Genomic DNA, 17,018 nt, shown 5'->3' with positions numbered 1-17,018 from the left:
CGATATTGGCTCCTTAAAGGCGATTTAGCTTAAAATTGGGCATGTTCATACATATTATAATGTTGCATTTTTATGATTGTCAATTTTTTTTTTTTTTTTTTTTTTTTTTTTGCAAAAAATTCTCATTTCATTTCAATAAGGAATGAAACTACACTTGCAAAAAATTATCCACTAGACTGCCAAAACAACTAAAGAAACAAAACTCACTAAAAGAAAGCAACTAAGGAACTAGGTGATTAAGTAAAGGGCTAAATAAGGACTGAGAAAATTTGATAGAAAGTCTAGCCAAAACTAAGCACTTGATCTTGCATAGAATCCGTGCTACATCAGTAGTCTTATGGCAAAACAATCGTTGGTTTCGTTCCCACCATATCTGATTAACAGCGGCAGCAAGAGAAGTATAAAAACAGTGAGTTTTCCAGTTGTTTTTGCTGCTGCCAAATGGACAGGCAACAAGAAAATGAAGTAAAGAAGAAGAAAACTGAGGGAGGCTCATCCAACTCAGGATAGAGCTCCAAACCTGAGCAGTGAAAGGACAAGAGAAAAACAAATGGTCATGATATTCTTCACTAGCTTGACAAAAGCAGCACCTGTTTGCAAACTGATAACCCCGCTTTTTAATGTTATCCTGAGTGGCAAGCTGACCCTGAGCAGCCATAGAGCAAGTAATACGATGACTAGGGAAAATGGACGAATAAGAAAGACCCTTAGTCCAGTCTCCTTGAGCAGGAGCAGCCCTAGAGAAATCATAAGCTAGATGAAGATGGAAATGAGAACCCTGAACCCAGGATTGAAGTAAATGTTGAGCATTCTAAATAGAACCAGCTGACTCAACAACGAAATCTCGGACTATCAGGATCCCCTTCATACTAGTAGAGAAAGAGTCCTTAGTTTGCAAACACCAGATATCCATTCCTTTTAACACATAAGCATGCTGCCATTTTGCCCAGAGACTAGAAGCAAGAGCAAGAAGAAGAGCAAGCCATTTGACAAGAAGAGACCTATTCCAAGAGGAAAGATCCTTAATGTTAAACCCACCACCAGACCAGGGAGAGCAAATACTTTTCCAGCTCTTGAAGACCATTTTCCTGCCAGAATCAGGTATCCCCGAAAAAAATTGTCTGCAGAGTTGCTCAACTCGTTTGGTAATAGCAACAGGGAGAAGGATACTAGCACCCCAATAGTTGTCAAGTCCAAAAACCACAGAGCTTATTAGCTGAAGTTTAGAAGCATAAGACAAAGCATGGGAAGACCAATGGAAAACTTTTTTCTGAATTTTAGTTATAAGAGGATCAAACATATTAACAAAGATTCTGGAGGTGGATAAAGGAATACCCAAGTATTTGAAGGGAAACTGCCCCTTAGAGAAACCTGTTGCTTGGATAATTTCAGAAACAAGTTCAGGATATACACCCCCAAAATAGATGTTGGTTTTATCCACATTAGCATGAAGACCAGAAAGGAGAGCAAACTTAACAAGGGTGTCTTTAACTGCCACAACTGAGGGGACATCTCCCCTAACAAATATCATCAAGTCATCAGCAAAAACAAGGTGATTGAGATTAAGCTTGCTACACTTGGGATGGTAGGAGACATTCATTTGATCACAAAGAATTCTTAGGTATCTGGAAAGAATCTCCATACTGAGGACAAAAAGATATGGAGATAAGGGATCACCTTGCCTTATGCCACTCTTACCAGGGAAGAAGCCAGCAATACCTCCATTGATCTTAAAAGAATACCATGTGTTGGTGATACAATCCATAATCCATTTAGAAAAAATAGGAGGGAAACCCAGACTAGTAAGCATTTGGGATAAAAAATCCCATTGGATATAATCAAATGCCTTCTTAATATCAACTTTAATTAAACACCTTGGAGAAAGAGCCTTCCTTGCATAATCTTTAATCAGAGACTGTAAAAGCATAATGTTCTCAAAGATATTTCTGCCTTTAACAAACGCAGCTTGCTCCTCACCAACAAGATAAGGCAAGAGAGGTTAAATCCTATTAGAAAGGATCTTACTAACTGTTTTGTAGAAAACAGTACAGCAGGAAATGGGTCGATAGTCAAGGACAAAAGTTGCAGTATCTTTTTTAGGAATCAGGGAAATTAAAGTTGAGTTGGCTTGCTTAGCCTTATAACCAGGCCTAAAAAAAACTTTGAATAGCAGCACAGAAATCTCCATTGATGATATCCCAAGAGGACTTAAAGAAACCAGATGAAAATCCATCAACCCCAGGACTGCTGTTGGAATCTATGCTAAACAAAGCAGCTTTGATTTCAGAAGAAGTAATGTCTTGGACCAGTCTAAGTTTATCTTCTTCAGTAACACAAGGTCCCTAACCAATAAATTGGGCATCAAGATTATGGACAGGAGCAGTCTGACCCAACAACTGAGTGTAGTACTCTTAGAAAGCAAGACTAACATTATCTGCCCCCTGATGAAGCAAACCATTATGATCAACAATATTAACAATATTTTGCTGATGCTTTCTTTCAGCAATTTTGGCAAAAAAAATATTTGGAGCTAGTATCTGAGGATTGAATATGAGTCAATTTGGCTCTCTGAGTAAGCATGGCCAATTCAGCTTTCTTGAGAGAAGTATAGTTAGCCAAGCAATCTCTTTCAGCTTCAATAAGGAAAGAAGAAAAAGGATCCTGCAATAGCTGCTGCTGGCAGTCCTTAAGCTGTACTTTAGCAGCTTTAACACGACCAGTTAGGTCACTATAGTTCTCTCTATGGAAGCAGGTAAGAGCATGTTTGACCTTCTTAAGTTTAGTAAAAAGTCTGAACATAGGATTACCAGCAATAGGGGGAGCCCAGGCATCTCTAACAATTGAATCATAGTTAGGATGCTGGATACAGCTATTCAGAAAACTAAACCGTTTATGAGTTTTAATATCCTCCTGGACCTGAACCACCACAGGAGAATGGTCAGAGAGACCAGACTCCATGAAGAGAGCATGAGAAGTAGGAAAAGAGGCAATCCATTGCTGATTGACAAGGGCTCGATCCAATTTAGACCAAACTCTAGTCAAGGAATCTTGCTTATTAGTCCAAGTCATGTCAGCACCAGTACCAGCAATATCATCCACTTTGCAGGAAATCAAACAAGAATTAAAGTCCATCATCTCATGAAGAATAGGAGGATGAGGGCCTAACTTTTCAGCTGGGCATCTGACAACATTGAAGTCCCCAATCACCAACCAAGGATTAGAAGTACTAGCAGCTTGCAGTCCTGTCCAAAGAGCATTTCTTTCAGCTGCATCATTGCTTCCATACACCACAGTAAGATTAAGAGAGGTAGAGGAAACTTTATGAAGCACACTATAACTGATCCATTGATCACCAATAGAGTGCACACTAACAGTAACATTAAAGGGATTATAGAGAAGCCAGATCCTCCCATCGTAATGATGATCATAATTGCAAATAGAGTCCCAATGCCTAAAACTGGTATTGAGAATGCGAGGAGCATTACCAATTTTCACTCTGGTTTCCAAGAGAGCCACTACATCAAGGTGATTTTGAGTAAGAAAATCCCTGACAACATTCTGTTTAAGAGGACAATTTAAGCCACGCACATTCCAAGAGGCAATCTTCATTGGGAACTTGATTGAGGGGAAACAAAGCCATGAATATCCACTAAATCAGTTGGAGAACTCATTAGATCGAAACACGATCGACCTCTGCTGGGACAACAATGGAGATTGCTCACTACCTTGGTTTTAAGGGACTAACCCTAGAGAAACAAAACCACCAGGATCAGGTGATTCTATCAAACCAGGGGAAAGAATAGGACATTCTTGATGCATTTCAGAAACCAAAGCAGATGAGAGGGGTAAGTGAGAAGAGGATCTCTGGCCTAGCTGAGAGCTTGATGAGCCTACATTCCTCCCCTCAACTAACCCATCATTCTGAATGGAAACCGAGGTACCACCTAGTCAAGATTTGCCTTTCAGGCCAGAAACAGATTTAGTTACACCCTGAGACTTAGTTTTAGATGTCTTTTTACCCTTTGACTTAGTTGAGCTTCCTGAGTGCATTTCAGAAGCTTTCTGAGGAGGAATAGGCTCAGCAAGAGAGGATCTCTGACCTAGCATTGAGCATTCTGAGTCTACATTCCTCTCTACTGAACCCACTACAACCCCAAAAGCTGCTAAGTGTAGACACCTCGTTTCTGCACCTCCCGCAAACCACCCGGTGATGATTGGGCCGCATGTTTGGTACGCGGAACGATTTGTGACAGTTCGTAAGTTTATCGTCAAGTGATTGCTCAAATATTAATGTCTACCTCTTAGTTGTCATCTACGTCCCGATACGGTCGTTTTGGCAGTAATTAGAGTACATTTGGAGTCCGGGTCAAAAACCGTCTTCCTTTCCTAAAACCGTCAAATCCCGAGTCAAAGCAATGTGCTTGTTTACCTAAGGTTAGGATGTCATAAAATGTTGAGATTATATCTCATTTTGAGTCTCATATCACTTCATTGGTCTAAACTAAAAGTTTACATTACAAAATGTGCATTTCATTTAGCTAAAATGACAACCCGATCTTTGGGCCCGTTTTACGAGGTCATAACTACTTTTATGGGTCAGGCCTATTTCACAGAAAGTTCTAGATCTCTTTTTTAGCTTTCCAACGCCACCGAAATCACCTTATTCCGAGTCTTGTAGAGAAAGTTATGCCTAAAATACGACAGGCTGTCAAACGCGTTTTCTACGCGCAGGAGGAACCTACCCGGGAAAGGACGCAGCAAGTGCTGCGCCTCTTCCAAGGGACGCAGCTCTGCTGCGCCTTTTCCTTTCTTTTGTCCAAGTTTCCGTGTTTTAACCTAAGTCGGTTATTTCCGGATCTTTCCTTCCGTATCCTAGTCTTACCATAATTCCGTCGCGTGATTAGTATAAATAGGAGCCTTCGTTCCTCATATTTCTCACGCGAGTGTCCGCCCTTCTCTTCTCCCTTTGCATTCTAGACTTCGTTCTTACTAATTGGCGCCTACGTGCTTGAACTTTCGACCACGTAAGCTCGGATCTTTCCGGGTACCAGCCTCTCCGTTGCATGACCGACCAATTTGACCAACTACACTCAATCAATTTAATTAATCAATCGTTTTCCTCTTACGAGGGCACTCTCTTTGCATTCGCGTCGAGCATTCACTAGTCGATATCTTAGTTCATCTCGTTCCGTCAACATGTAAGTCTGAGGGTGTATAATTCCTCTTTTATTTATTGTATTTTGTTTATCGTATCATCCATTGTAAGATTTATGTCGAAAACACCATTAAAACCGATTTCTAAAACCGTGCTTTAAAACTCTTTTTACGGTTTCCGGAGACGGACGTCGAAAAAGACGCAAGAATCGCTGCGCCTCTTGAAGGAGCGCAGCTTCTGCCGCGCCTCTTCGTGAGGCCGCAGCTTCTCGCTTTTTTCTTCTTCCTCGTCCTCTGTATTTCGCCTCTTTTTTATTTGTTATTTGTTTGTCCGTTAATTCTTTGATATAATCGTCACTGATAATTCACATGTATATTGTATCATATAATTCATCATTCATTAGTATATTTTAAATCATCATCCAATCCGACTTAAATCCTAAATAATCCATATTTACGGATTTTCGTCATTAAATTCAAACCCGGATTTGAGAGATTCAATTTGTTCATATTGAGTTTCTGGAATTTGTCATTGATATAGTTTTCATCTGTTCATTCACGTGTTCGTCATTAATTTATCATTAATTCATCATGTTTAGTTTGTTTCATTCACCGATGTCACTAATTAATCGTTCAATCTTGTAATTAATCCATCTTAATTCCGTCTCATTCACGTTTATCGCTTTTATGACCATCATTCACATGTAATTAATCATTAATCACTTTCATCCGAATGAATATCGTAATTAATCCTTAAATTTACCAATCGACGTTAACGGTTTGCGATTCAACTTCGGCGAAACTCACCCTTGGAACAGACGCGGCAAGAATCGCCGCGCCTCTTCCAGGGCGCAGCGCGATCTGCTTTGCTTTGTCCCAGATGAGTTCTGTCCCTGAACTCCGTCTTTGCCTTGACCTAGTTTAATTAGTCTACGTATTTACTAACTAGTATCCGTAATATCACCTTCTCGTGTGTTCGTTAATTTATTCCTTTGTTCGTTTTTCTCAAATTATCCGTTTTAAAGGTATTTTCGACATAAATCGCCTATTCCAATGTAATTAATGTAATTTTCATTATTGTAATTTATAATTATTGGATTTCTTTTATCGCTTGTATGTTTTCACATGTAAATCAACACTAAATCCTACTTCGACCCAATTGTTTGCTAATTACGTGTTTCACCGACTTAGTATTAATTCTCACATGCTAGGATTAAAACTTGGATGTTGCATTGCATGCATATAGCCGACGATATATCGAGTACGAATAACTTCCCTAATCATTAGTAGAGGCCGCTATCGAGGCGGGCGGGATTAGGTGTTCGATCAAAAGAGCTTCCTAATACGTACCCTCACCCCTTACTCCAGATCTCCGTGAGCACCCGTGTTCATTGGCATCCGCGAGAGTCATTCTAGACATAGAATGCTAAGGGTAACGATTGCTTAGTGTTCATGTCATTACTTTGTGTCTTGACATGACATGAGGTATTCGAACGGTTCCAATTTCCCATAAAAATTGGTGGCGACTCCATACAAAATGCAAACGCTTGTTTCGTTTCTCACCAAGCGCCCCCGTGGGCGGCCCGCTGTCCACAGTTTGGCGACTCCGCTGGGGATAATACACTTACGTATAGCTAGGGTGAAACTCGAACAAGGTTAGGGAATAAATTTGTACAAGACAATTGTCGGTTTTCATAACTCGGTCTTCCTAGACCGTTTAAGTCGGCCTTCCTAGGCCTAACCCAACCCATTCGACCAATCGTCCCGTCTAAACGGTCCTAATTCTTATTTGGGCCTAAGGATGGATAGCGATTGACGTCATCCATACCATGATGCTTACTCTTGTTTGTGTCAAGGGCCTTCACTACTTGAGGAAATGGACTAGGAATCGGCCTTACTCTTGTTTGGCACGAGCCTCTCCACAGACTTCGGGTTTGATGGTTCGGTATGGCAACCCACCCTTTAAACCAAAACCCTCTTAAATGCACTCAGCATCCCGTTATAATGCTTGTATAAATGTGTATACCTTACATGATCACCATTTCTAAACAAAACCATGACGATTTTTTCAAAAATCAAAACCCATTTTCAAGCAAAATTTCGAAATAGGCTTTCAATTAGCACAAAATCCGGTCAAAACTCTGTCCGTTTGTCGTGACAAACTTCGGGCCTAAAACCCATTTCAAAACAAAATACAAAAAAACGAAAAAAAAAAAAAAAAAAAAAAAAAAACAAAAAAAAAAGAGTCCAAAAAAAAAACATGTTTTCAAATCATGTAAATGTAAATATGTAAATTCAATTGGGCTAAGTTAGAGTCAAAGTTCAAACGGACTATATCCTAGTCCAAACTCCGTCAAGTCATAAACCCGCTTTCCTTTACATTTTTGGGTCTTCGAGTCAAGTCCTAAGGCGTCACGCCGTCATTTTGGACCCCCTACCCCAATTCAGTTAGGATCTAAACACTCGAGTCACACGTTCCGAGGCTCAACACACGAGTCTCAATGGGCCTCATATTTGAGTCTAAACTACAGCAGTCTTCTTAACACCTATAAGCAAACCTCGAGTCCAGAATCAACACGTGTCTTCAATCCCGTCAATAAGGTCAATGTCACTCCGTCAAAGTTAACACTCGAGTCTAAAATTAAAGTCAAGCACCTTGAATTCAAACACGAGAAGTCGCTCACGACATTTCACGAGTTCACAAGTCAAGTCTAGATGTGTCATCTTATCCCTTCCTTTATTTGTTGCCTTAGTATGCGTGATCCCATGTCGAACCGAGTGTAACGCGCGTCATTTCTGTCGAGTAGGAATCCAGCAAGTTCTGTCAATCAACAAGGTCACAAAGCAGATCAAGCCACAATCACCATGTCTCTCCAGGACGTTTATGCCATGGTCCTACGAGTTCAAGCTACAGTGGAAAATTTGAGCATTCGCGTCCTCACCCTTGAAAATGGAATGGTGGAAAAGAACACACCACCTAGAGAAACCTCTAGTCTAGGTCATCCAAAGCTTACCTCTTGCAATAACAATCGTCCTAGAAAGCCAAAAACAGCTGAAAAGAAACCTGGGAGGCATCAAAGGGTGCTTACCGATTTAGGCATGTCTTATGCCGATGCTTTGAGGAGACTTTCTGCCCAAGGCATGCTACATCCAATAGGACCGACTCCGGATCCACCTTTAGAGAAACAAGTGAACCTCTGGAAGGGCAACAAATATTGCTTATATCACCAAGGTAGAGGCCATGATATTGAAGAGTGTTTTCTCTTGAAACACACCATCGAAGATATGATCGAAGAGGGCAAGCTTCCTAAGCCACCTTCCGCTAAGAAATCCAAGAAGATCGACCCTCTTGGGTCTAATATCATTAAACATGACGAAGAATCATCCCTAGACTGTTCTCACCTCCTCGCTCCTCATGGTAGTGAAGAAATCAATGTCCTCGAAGACGAAGATATCCAAAGTGGAATGCTCATGCTTTCCATTGCCTTCAACAACAAATTCTCCAAGATAGAAGGAGCCATTGATAATCTAAACTCTCGACTTTCCAACATAGAGAACCAGTTTGCCGAAATGGGTAAGAAGCTTGATGCCAAACCTCTCAAGATGAAAAGCTTCCAGACAAACCCTCAACCTAATAGTCCTAAAGCAAAAACTGAGCAATGTATCTTTAGTTCTTCTAATCCAAGCATCAAAATCAACAAAGTCAACCTCATGGAGCCTTTGTCGAAGAACTCTCCCAGGTCATTCACAAGTCTAGGCATACCGTACGCCCTAGCCTTAAGCAAATTATCCTCTCTAGGTCTTCTTGAACCAATAGGGCCTACCCCAGATCCGGAAAGGAAGTCTAAGTTTTGGGATGGCAATTCGTATTGTCAATACCATAGAGGAAGGGGACATGACACCGAGAATTGCTACAAACTAAAGAATATCATCCAGGATAATATCGAGAACGACAAGTACCATGAATCGACCTTTGCTCAAGCTGACATTAAGTGTGATAGGGCTAAACTCTTGGAAGCCCCACCCAGAAGACCGAGACGGGCTCCTAGAGCATTCGCTAACCTTAGCATTACTTATGCGGCAGCACTACAAATGTTAGTATCACAGGGCAAATTACACCTAATCGGTCCAACTCCAGACCCTGAAAACATACTACCTAGATGGGACAGTAATGCATATTGCCAATATCATCGTGGTAGGGGACATGATACAGAAGCATGCTTTTGTTTGAAGCATATAATCCAAGATATGATTGAAAGCGGGAGGTTGTCCCTCTCAACCTTTAACCCACAAGGTAGCTTAGGCGATCCTCATGGATATACCACTTATCAGGAAACTCTTCTTGATTGTTATCCTTTCAGTGTTCCCAATGATGAGGACGAGGTGCTCAAATGGGTGAATGCTCAAAGCCGGATGTCGAAGCCAGTTACTGGAAGAGTAAACGTTTAAGCGTGGGCCGATGATTACGAGTCTAGATCTAGGATCGCGTCAAAGTCCGAGTCCGAGTCCGAGTCTTAGGCTTTCTATCTCATATTTGCTCTAGTATCTTTCTTCGTGTCCATTTTCATTCCTAGTGACAACCTGGGGGCTGTCCCACGAGTCACGTGTCTTCTCATATCTATGTTAAAAACATTCATTATCCATTTCAATAAAAGTACAATATTCAATCCACATATTCTTCATATCTCTTCCTTTTCCTGTGACAACAAGAATTGATTTGAGACATTTTAAAAAATGAACAACAACAACCACACATTCCAAGTCGATGTGAGTACACTTAAATGATGTTCCGTTCTATGTTGTAGAGGACCTGAAACTCCGTGTTCTTTTCTTACCTATTCCATGTCTGGCAATAGAAACCACAATATACCTCAGTTTAGGACGAGCATATCTCAAGAGATTCTAGGACGAATCCAGACCGTCTCCCTTGTTAACGATCCATGACGGAAGGCAAGCCCATTTCCCACAATAAACAACCCGTGTTACTGAAAACCAACCCGTTTCACACCAAAGGTGCTAGTCTAACCCAAATTCATGGTAACAAGAAAATCCAAGACGATACAAGCCATGATCAAAGACAAAGGCTCAATCAAGAGAAGTGACCAAGATCAATATTCCTAGGCCGCAGTTATGTGCGTAATCCAAGACAAATGAGTCAAAAGAAAAAGCTCGGTCAAGCAAGTCAATATCCAAAGTTAAGGTTATCCTTCAAAACCTGAATCAAGAATCTGAGCAAAAGCCGAGATATATTCCAGACCAAGAATCTGAGTCTGAATCAAGAACAAGCCTGAAATCAAATGCTATATAGAATACTGCTGAAGTCTAGGCAGAATCAAGACGTCAATGAAGATGGTTAGTTAGCACCCTCACTTAGCCTTTCACACATCACACACCCTAAGTCCTTCTCGAGACCGTTACAGGGAGATAGTTAGGAATTTTGAGAATCCTCTCAAACTCGTCAAGTATACCCATCCTTTAGGGCCAAGACATGGAAACTTGATCCCACGTCATTTTAACCCACCTTTATGTGCTCAGGCTACGTCAAGCCAAGAGACTCCATTTCCAAGCCACGTTACAAGACATAATCCCATAAAGCCTTAACTCCACAAAATCAAGCTCCAGAGATTTGTTCATCAAAGCCTCTTATTACCGAGCTCCACATTCCAAATATCCAATCCAGTTTCACCTTGACCCATACACGGAGTCTTCAAATACTTTGCTACCTAGGACGGGACATACCCATATTCATCCTTAGGGTCCACTAAGTGTGCTCACATGACAAGGAAATTTTTATAAAATTAGTTACATCTCTTTGGTCTATGATTAGAGGGACTTATCTCAAATCGATTCTTTGAGTCACCAAAGGAATACACCCTTGTGACCCTGCACTTTAAGGCCCTAACAACATAGCTTAGGCACACACTTGAACTACGAGCATGGTTTGATTTCACCATTTCAGGTGGATACGTAGGCAGTCCTTTCTTACACAAGAAGGATACAACCACAACACCCAAACAAAATTAACCAAACCTCAGAACTACGATCTGGTTTGATTTCACTTCACGTGAATACGTAGGCAGTCCTCAAGGACCCAACCATCCCAACTTTCAATCTCAATTATCAACCACCTCAACCAACCTCAATTTTCAAACTTCCAACCTCAATTAACATTCCTTCCACAACCAACACCTCTATACTGGGGGCTCCTTATTGTCACCCAGCCTCTCTTTTACCAAAAGTCCAGAGTCATCTTCTCATCCTGGGGGCTTCTCTTCCAAGATGTCACCCTTCCTTTATTCCTCTAAGTCTAGCTAGTACTCGGTCCGGACAAAGACAAAGATCTTAGATCAATTCTCCAAGTTATCATGCCTCAAGAGGGGTCTCTTTTATAGCAAACGATAGTGAAAGAAGTCCTGGTAGACAGATGATCCATGGCTCATGCCTTGCCTTTATATGCCTTCATCTTTCTTGCGATTCTTCTACCTTTGGAACTGATACGCATTGTCACCCACACTTGGCTAGGGGTTGTGCATACTTAAGCAAAGTCTGTCAAAGTCATCCATGTGTCGCGTCAAATCTAAGTTAGTGTCGCGTCAGTCCAACCTAAGTGTACATTCCGCGTCAGTCACGTGTCTAAAGCCCATTTGAATATGCATAACGCGTTACAAACGACAAACTTCTTTGAACAAGTTTTAAACGACTTTTATAAAGAAACAACTTTTGCAAAACCTATGTGTTTCCTCATTCGAGGTCCATGTGATAATTGCTTACGTGCATATGTGTTTATGTTCTATTTGCATATTAGATTGCATTCTTGTGTGGCTAATATCCATGCAGGTAAGTATCAGAAGCAGTGCTCAAATCCTTTTCTCCAGCGCAGCAGTATTTTGCAGTATTGCTCAAATCCTTGTCCCCAGCGCAGCAGTATTTTGCAGTATTGCTCACTCAAGATTTCTTCCATGGCGATCAAGATGTTCCTAATCGTCAATATATTCCCCAACAAGAGTTCGCTTGAGACCGACGCAAGCAGATTCAACCTCAAGTTTTTGCCAGAGTTCGCTTGAGACCGACGCAAGCGGATTCCCCAGCAGTTTCTACCGACGTCCTGCTGCTTTCAATATTTCTTGTTTCCCCGCGGAGTTCGGCAATGGTGTTGTTCTCCAGAAGTTCCCAAACCAGTGCCTCCTTCCTTAGGTTCGTAAACCCAAAGTTAGGATTCTTACCCCTAGATTCTTAGATCCCAAAAAGGCTTCCTTTAGGTTCATGAGCCTTTAAGCTCCCACACCAACGTCCTTAGGTTCATAAACCCATAAATCCTTTTGGAGTTCCCATGCCTCAGAAAGCTTAAACGCACGCAAGAATTAGTATCCCAGTAGTTCCTAAACTTAACCCTAGGATCCCCATTCCTCTTAGGTTCATAAGCCTTTAAGTTCCCATACCAGCCTTTCTTTTTAGGTTCGCACACCCAGGTTCATACGCCTAGCTCTTTAGGTTCCCAAACTCCCTAGAGTTCATACACTTCTACCTTTTAGGATCATATTCCTTTAGGATCACTTTTTACCTTTTAGGATCATATTCCTTTAGGATCACCTTTTCCTTTTAGGATCATATTCCTTTAGGATCACACTTCAATAGAGTTCCTATACCTAAACCTTGGTTACCCCTTAAGTTGAACTTACTTTAGGCCTCCTTCCCGTCAATGCTTTCTTTTAGGGCCCCACACACTAGCACAATCCTTACATATCCTTTAGGTCTTACCCTTAGCTCCTACGCTTACCCTTAGCTCCTACGCACCTCCGGAAGCATCTCGAGAAAGAAGTCTCAGGTATGGTCTCTTCTTATGGCTGGCGAGCCTCCTTACGTAGTCTAATGGACTTTAAACGACCCTCCCCGATAGTCGACAGACTCTAAAATGTTCCCGACGACAGGTCCTTGGTTCAGACCCCTTGAACCGCCTCGCGTCGCCATAGTCGTCAGGTTGTAATCTTCGATTGACCTGATGGCTATACTTTGACTTTCGCCTTGTCCAAGCCTCAGTCAAAGTGGGGGCTCTGTAGACACCTCGTTTCTGCACCTCCCGCAAACCACCCGGTGATGATTGGGCCGCATGTTTGGTACGCGGAACGATTTGTGACAGTTCGTAAGTTTATCGTCAAGTGATTGCTCAAATATTAATGTCTACCTCTTAGTTGTCATCTACGTCCCGATACGGTCGTTTTGGCAGTAATTAGAGTACATTTGGAGTCCGGGTCAAAAACCGTCTTCCTTTCCTAAAACCGTCAAATCCCGAGTCAAAGCAATGTGCTTGTTTGCCTAAGGTTAGGATGTCATAAAATGTTGAGATTATATCTCATTTTGAGTCTCATATCACTTCATTGGTCTAAACTAAAAGTTTACATTACAAAATGTGCATTTCATTTAGCTAAAATGACAACCCGATCTTTGGGCCCGTTTTACGAGGTCATAACTACTTTTATGGGTCAGGCCTATTTCACAGAAAGTTCTAGATCTCTTTTCTAGCTTTCCAACGCCACCGAAATCACCTTATTCCCAGTCTTGTAGAGAAAGTTATGCCTAAAATACGACAGGCTGTCAAACGCGTTTTCTACGCGCAGGAGGAACCTACCCGGGAAAGGACGCAGCAAGTGCTGCGCCTCTTCCAAGGGACGCAGCTCTGCTGCGCCTTTTCCCAGGGCTTTCTTTTTGTCCAAGTTTCCGTGTTTTAACCTAAGTCGGTTATTTCCGGATCTTTCCTTCCGTATCCTAGTCTTACCATAATTCCGTCGCGTGATTAGTATAAATAGGAGCCTTCGTTCCTCATATTTCTCACGCGAGTGTCCGCCCTTCTCTTCTCCCTTTGCATTCTAGACTTCGTTCTTACTAATTGGCGCCTACGTGCTTGAACTTTCGACCACGTAAGCTCGGATCTTTCCGGGTACCAGCCTCTCCGTTGCATGACCGACCAATTTGACCAACTACACTCAATCAATTTAATTAATCAATCGTTTTCCTCTTACGAGGGCACTCTCTTTGCATTCGCGTCGAGCATTCACTAGTCGATATCTTAGTTCATCTCGTTCCGTCAACATGTAAGTCTGAGGGTGTATAATTCCTCTTTTATTTATTGTATTTTGTTTATCGTATCATCCATTGTAAGATTTATGTCGAAAACACCATTAAAACCGATTTCTAAAACCGTGCTTTAAAACTCTTTTTTACGGATTTCCAGTAGACAGACGTCGAGAAAAGACGCAAAGAATCGCTGCGCCTCTTGAAGGAGCGCGATTCTGCCGCGCCTCTTCGTGAGGGGCCGCCGCATTCGCTTCTTTTCTTCTTCCTCGTCCTCTGTATTTCGCCTTTTTTTATTTGTTATTTGTTTGTCCGTTAATTCTTTGATATAATCGTCACTGATAATTCACATGTATATTGTATCATATAATTCATCATTCATTAGTATATTTTAAATCATCATCCAATCCGACTTAAATCCTAAATAATCCATATTTACGGATTTTCGTCATTAAATTCAAACCCGGATTTGAGAGATTCAATTTGTTCATATTGAGTTTCTGGAATTTGTCATTGATATAGTTTTCATCTGTTCATTCACGTGTTCGTCATTAATTTATCATTAATTCATCATGTTTAGTTTGTTTCATTCACCGATGTCACTAATTAATCGTTCAATCTTGTAATTAATCCATCTTAATTCCGTCTCATTCACGTTTATCGCTTTTATGACCATCATTCACATGTAATTAATCTGTTAATCACTTTCATCCGAATGAATATCGTAATTAATCCTTAAATTTACCAATCGACGTTAACGGTTTGCGATTCGCTTCCACGGCCCGAACTCACCCTTGGAATGCAGACGCAAAGAATCGCTGCGCCTCTTCCGAGGGCGCGATCTGCTGCGCTGTTCCCAGGATGAGTTCTGTCCCTGAACTCCGTCTTTGCCTTGACCTAGTTTAATTAGTCTACGTATTTACTAACTAGTATCCGTAATATCACCTTCTGTTGTGTTCGTTAATTTATTCCTTTGTTCGTTTTTCTCAAATTATCCGTTTTAAAGGTATTTTCGACATAAATCGCCTATTCCAATGTAATTAATGTAATTTTCATTATTGTAATTTATAATTATTGTATTTCTTTTATCGCTTGTATGTTTTCACATGTAAATCAACACTAAATCCTACTTCGACCCAATTGTTTGCTAATTACGTGTTTCACCGACTTAGTATTAATTCTCACATGCTAGGATTAAAACTTGGATGTTGCATTGCATGCATATAGCCGACGATATATCGAGTACGAATAACTTCCCTAATCATTAGTAGAGGCCGCTATCGAGGCGGGCGGGATTAGGTGTTCGATCAAAAGAGCTTCCTAATACGTACCCTCACCCCTTACTCCAGATCTCCGTGAGCACCCGTGTTCATTGGCATCCGCGAGAGTCATTCTAGACATAGAATGCTAAGGGTAACGATTGGTTAGTGTTCATGTCATTACTTTGTGTCTTGACATGACATGAGGTATTCGAACGGTTCCAATTTCCCATAAAAATTGGTGGCGACTCCATACAAAATGCAAACGCTTGTTTCGTTTCTCACCAAGCGCCCCCGTGGGCGGCCCGCTGTCCACACTAAGGTACCACCTAGCTCAACTTGATCAACTTCAGGGTTCTCTCCTAAAATCTGGAAAGAATTGGGAGAGACTAAGATATCAGTAACCAAAGGGTCAGAAGGAACAATCTCAGTGGCCACACTTTTTTGAGGAGACTGAACATGCTTTTGCTGAGAAACTGGTCCCTGAGAGGAAGGAGCAGACCCATAAGGAGTATCCTCAGTCTTATTCCTTTTACAGTTCACAGAAGTGTGACCCAACTTACCACAACATTTACAATAGTAGGGCAGCCATTCATACACAACTTTTTGAGAATACTGACCCAGATGGGGGGTGTTAATAACCACATGAGAAGGAAGCTCCTGGGATACATCTACTTCAACAAGCACCCTAGCAAAAGACAGTTTTTCCTTAGAAGTAGTAGCTGGGTCTGCAAAAAGTGGCTTGCCTATTTTGTTAGCCATCTTACTCATTACCTTATCAGTCCATAAGAAAGGGTCAAGGCCTGGGAAAAGGATCCAAACGGGAACCTTAGCAACCCTGTCCATCTCCAAAGAAAAGGAAGGACTCCATTGTTTCAAGATCAGGATATTATGACCCACATTCCAAGGGCCTTGCTTCAGAACATTGTTTAATGCAACATCAGAATCAAATCTAAAAGTGAACCACCTTTGTTTAAAATACTTAACTGTGGGAGATGCAATATTGGCCCAACTCTTAGTAACAAACTCCTGTACTGTTTTCAGGGTAGGTCGTCCACCAAGAACATTACCCATTAGAGTATTTGACCACAATTTTAGTTCATCGGCATAATCAGAGCCATCAATATCAACCTCAGAAGATTTAGCACTTGTTTCACAAAAAAAGAGATTCATGCCTAATTTGGCAGGAGTATTGAGAGCTTTACACTAGTTTCCACCCACTATGGCTGTTTTGGGGACAGATTTTCCCACAGTAGGCACTTCAGAAACAATAGGGATTTCTTCCATAACCACTTTATTTGTATCTAAACTAGTATGATTATTCACAGTAGTATTCACAAGAACAGTTGCAGGTCTTAATTCAACATTATCAGAAGGAATTATGGGAATAACAGTTTCAGAATTCACAATTGTATTAGAAACAACAGTATGAGCATTATCCGTAAGAGAAATTGTGGGAGAAGAGCGAGAAGTACTCACGGCACCAGAAGTAAATCCAAGATTCGCAATACGAGAAGGAGCAGGAGTAATAACAGG

General features: G+C 41.2%; 1 protein-coding gene across 1 annotated transcript; it reads right to left on the bottom strand.

Annotated features, from left to right (window-relative positions):
* Nucleotides 1–220: 220 nt before the first annotated feature.
* Nucleotides 221–16,655, bottom strand: LOC141590190 (uncharacterized). Its single transcript, XM_074410797.1, has 7 exons — nt 15,809–16,655; nt 3,746–3,944; nt 2,584–3,649; nt 2,430–2,441; nt 2,162–2,342; nt 839–1,902; nt 221–778 (listed from the first exon to the last, which is right to left on the bottom strand). Exons 1-7 carry the CDS (start codon nt 16,653–16,655, stop codon nt 221–223), a joined length of 3,927 nt encoding a protein of 1,308 aa, XP_074266898.1.
* Nucleotides 16,656–17,018: the final 363 nt, after the last annotated feature.

Source organism: Silene latifolia, chromosome 7, assembly GCF_048544455.1.
Source record: "Silene latifolia isolate original U9 population chromosome 7, ASM4854445v1, whole genome shotgun sequence".
NCBI classification, from domain to species: Eukaryota; Viridiplantae; Streptophyta; class Magnoliopsida; order Caryophyllales; family Caryophyllaceae; genus Silene; species Silene latifolia.
This window is presented reverse-complemented; position numbering and strand designations above follow the sequence as displayed.

Excerpts from the sequence above, each read along its gene's own strand:
- LOC141590190 (XM_074410797.1), bottom strand. The coding sequence starts at position 16,655 with ATGAATCTCTTTTTTTGTGAAACAAGTGCTAAATCTTCTGAGGTTGAT. Across the intron at positions 3,945-15,808 it reads TGATCAAGTTGAGCTAGGTG|GTGGTACCTCGGTTTCCATT; the intron begins GTACCTTAGTGT and ends AATCTTGACTAG. Across the intron at positions 779-838 it reads TCCTGATAGTCCGAGATTTC|GGTTCTCATTTCCATCTTCA; the intron begins GTTGTTGAGTCA and ends TCCTGGGTTCAG.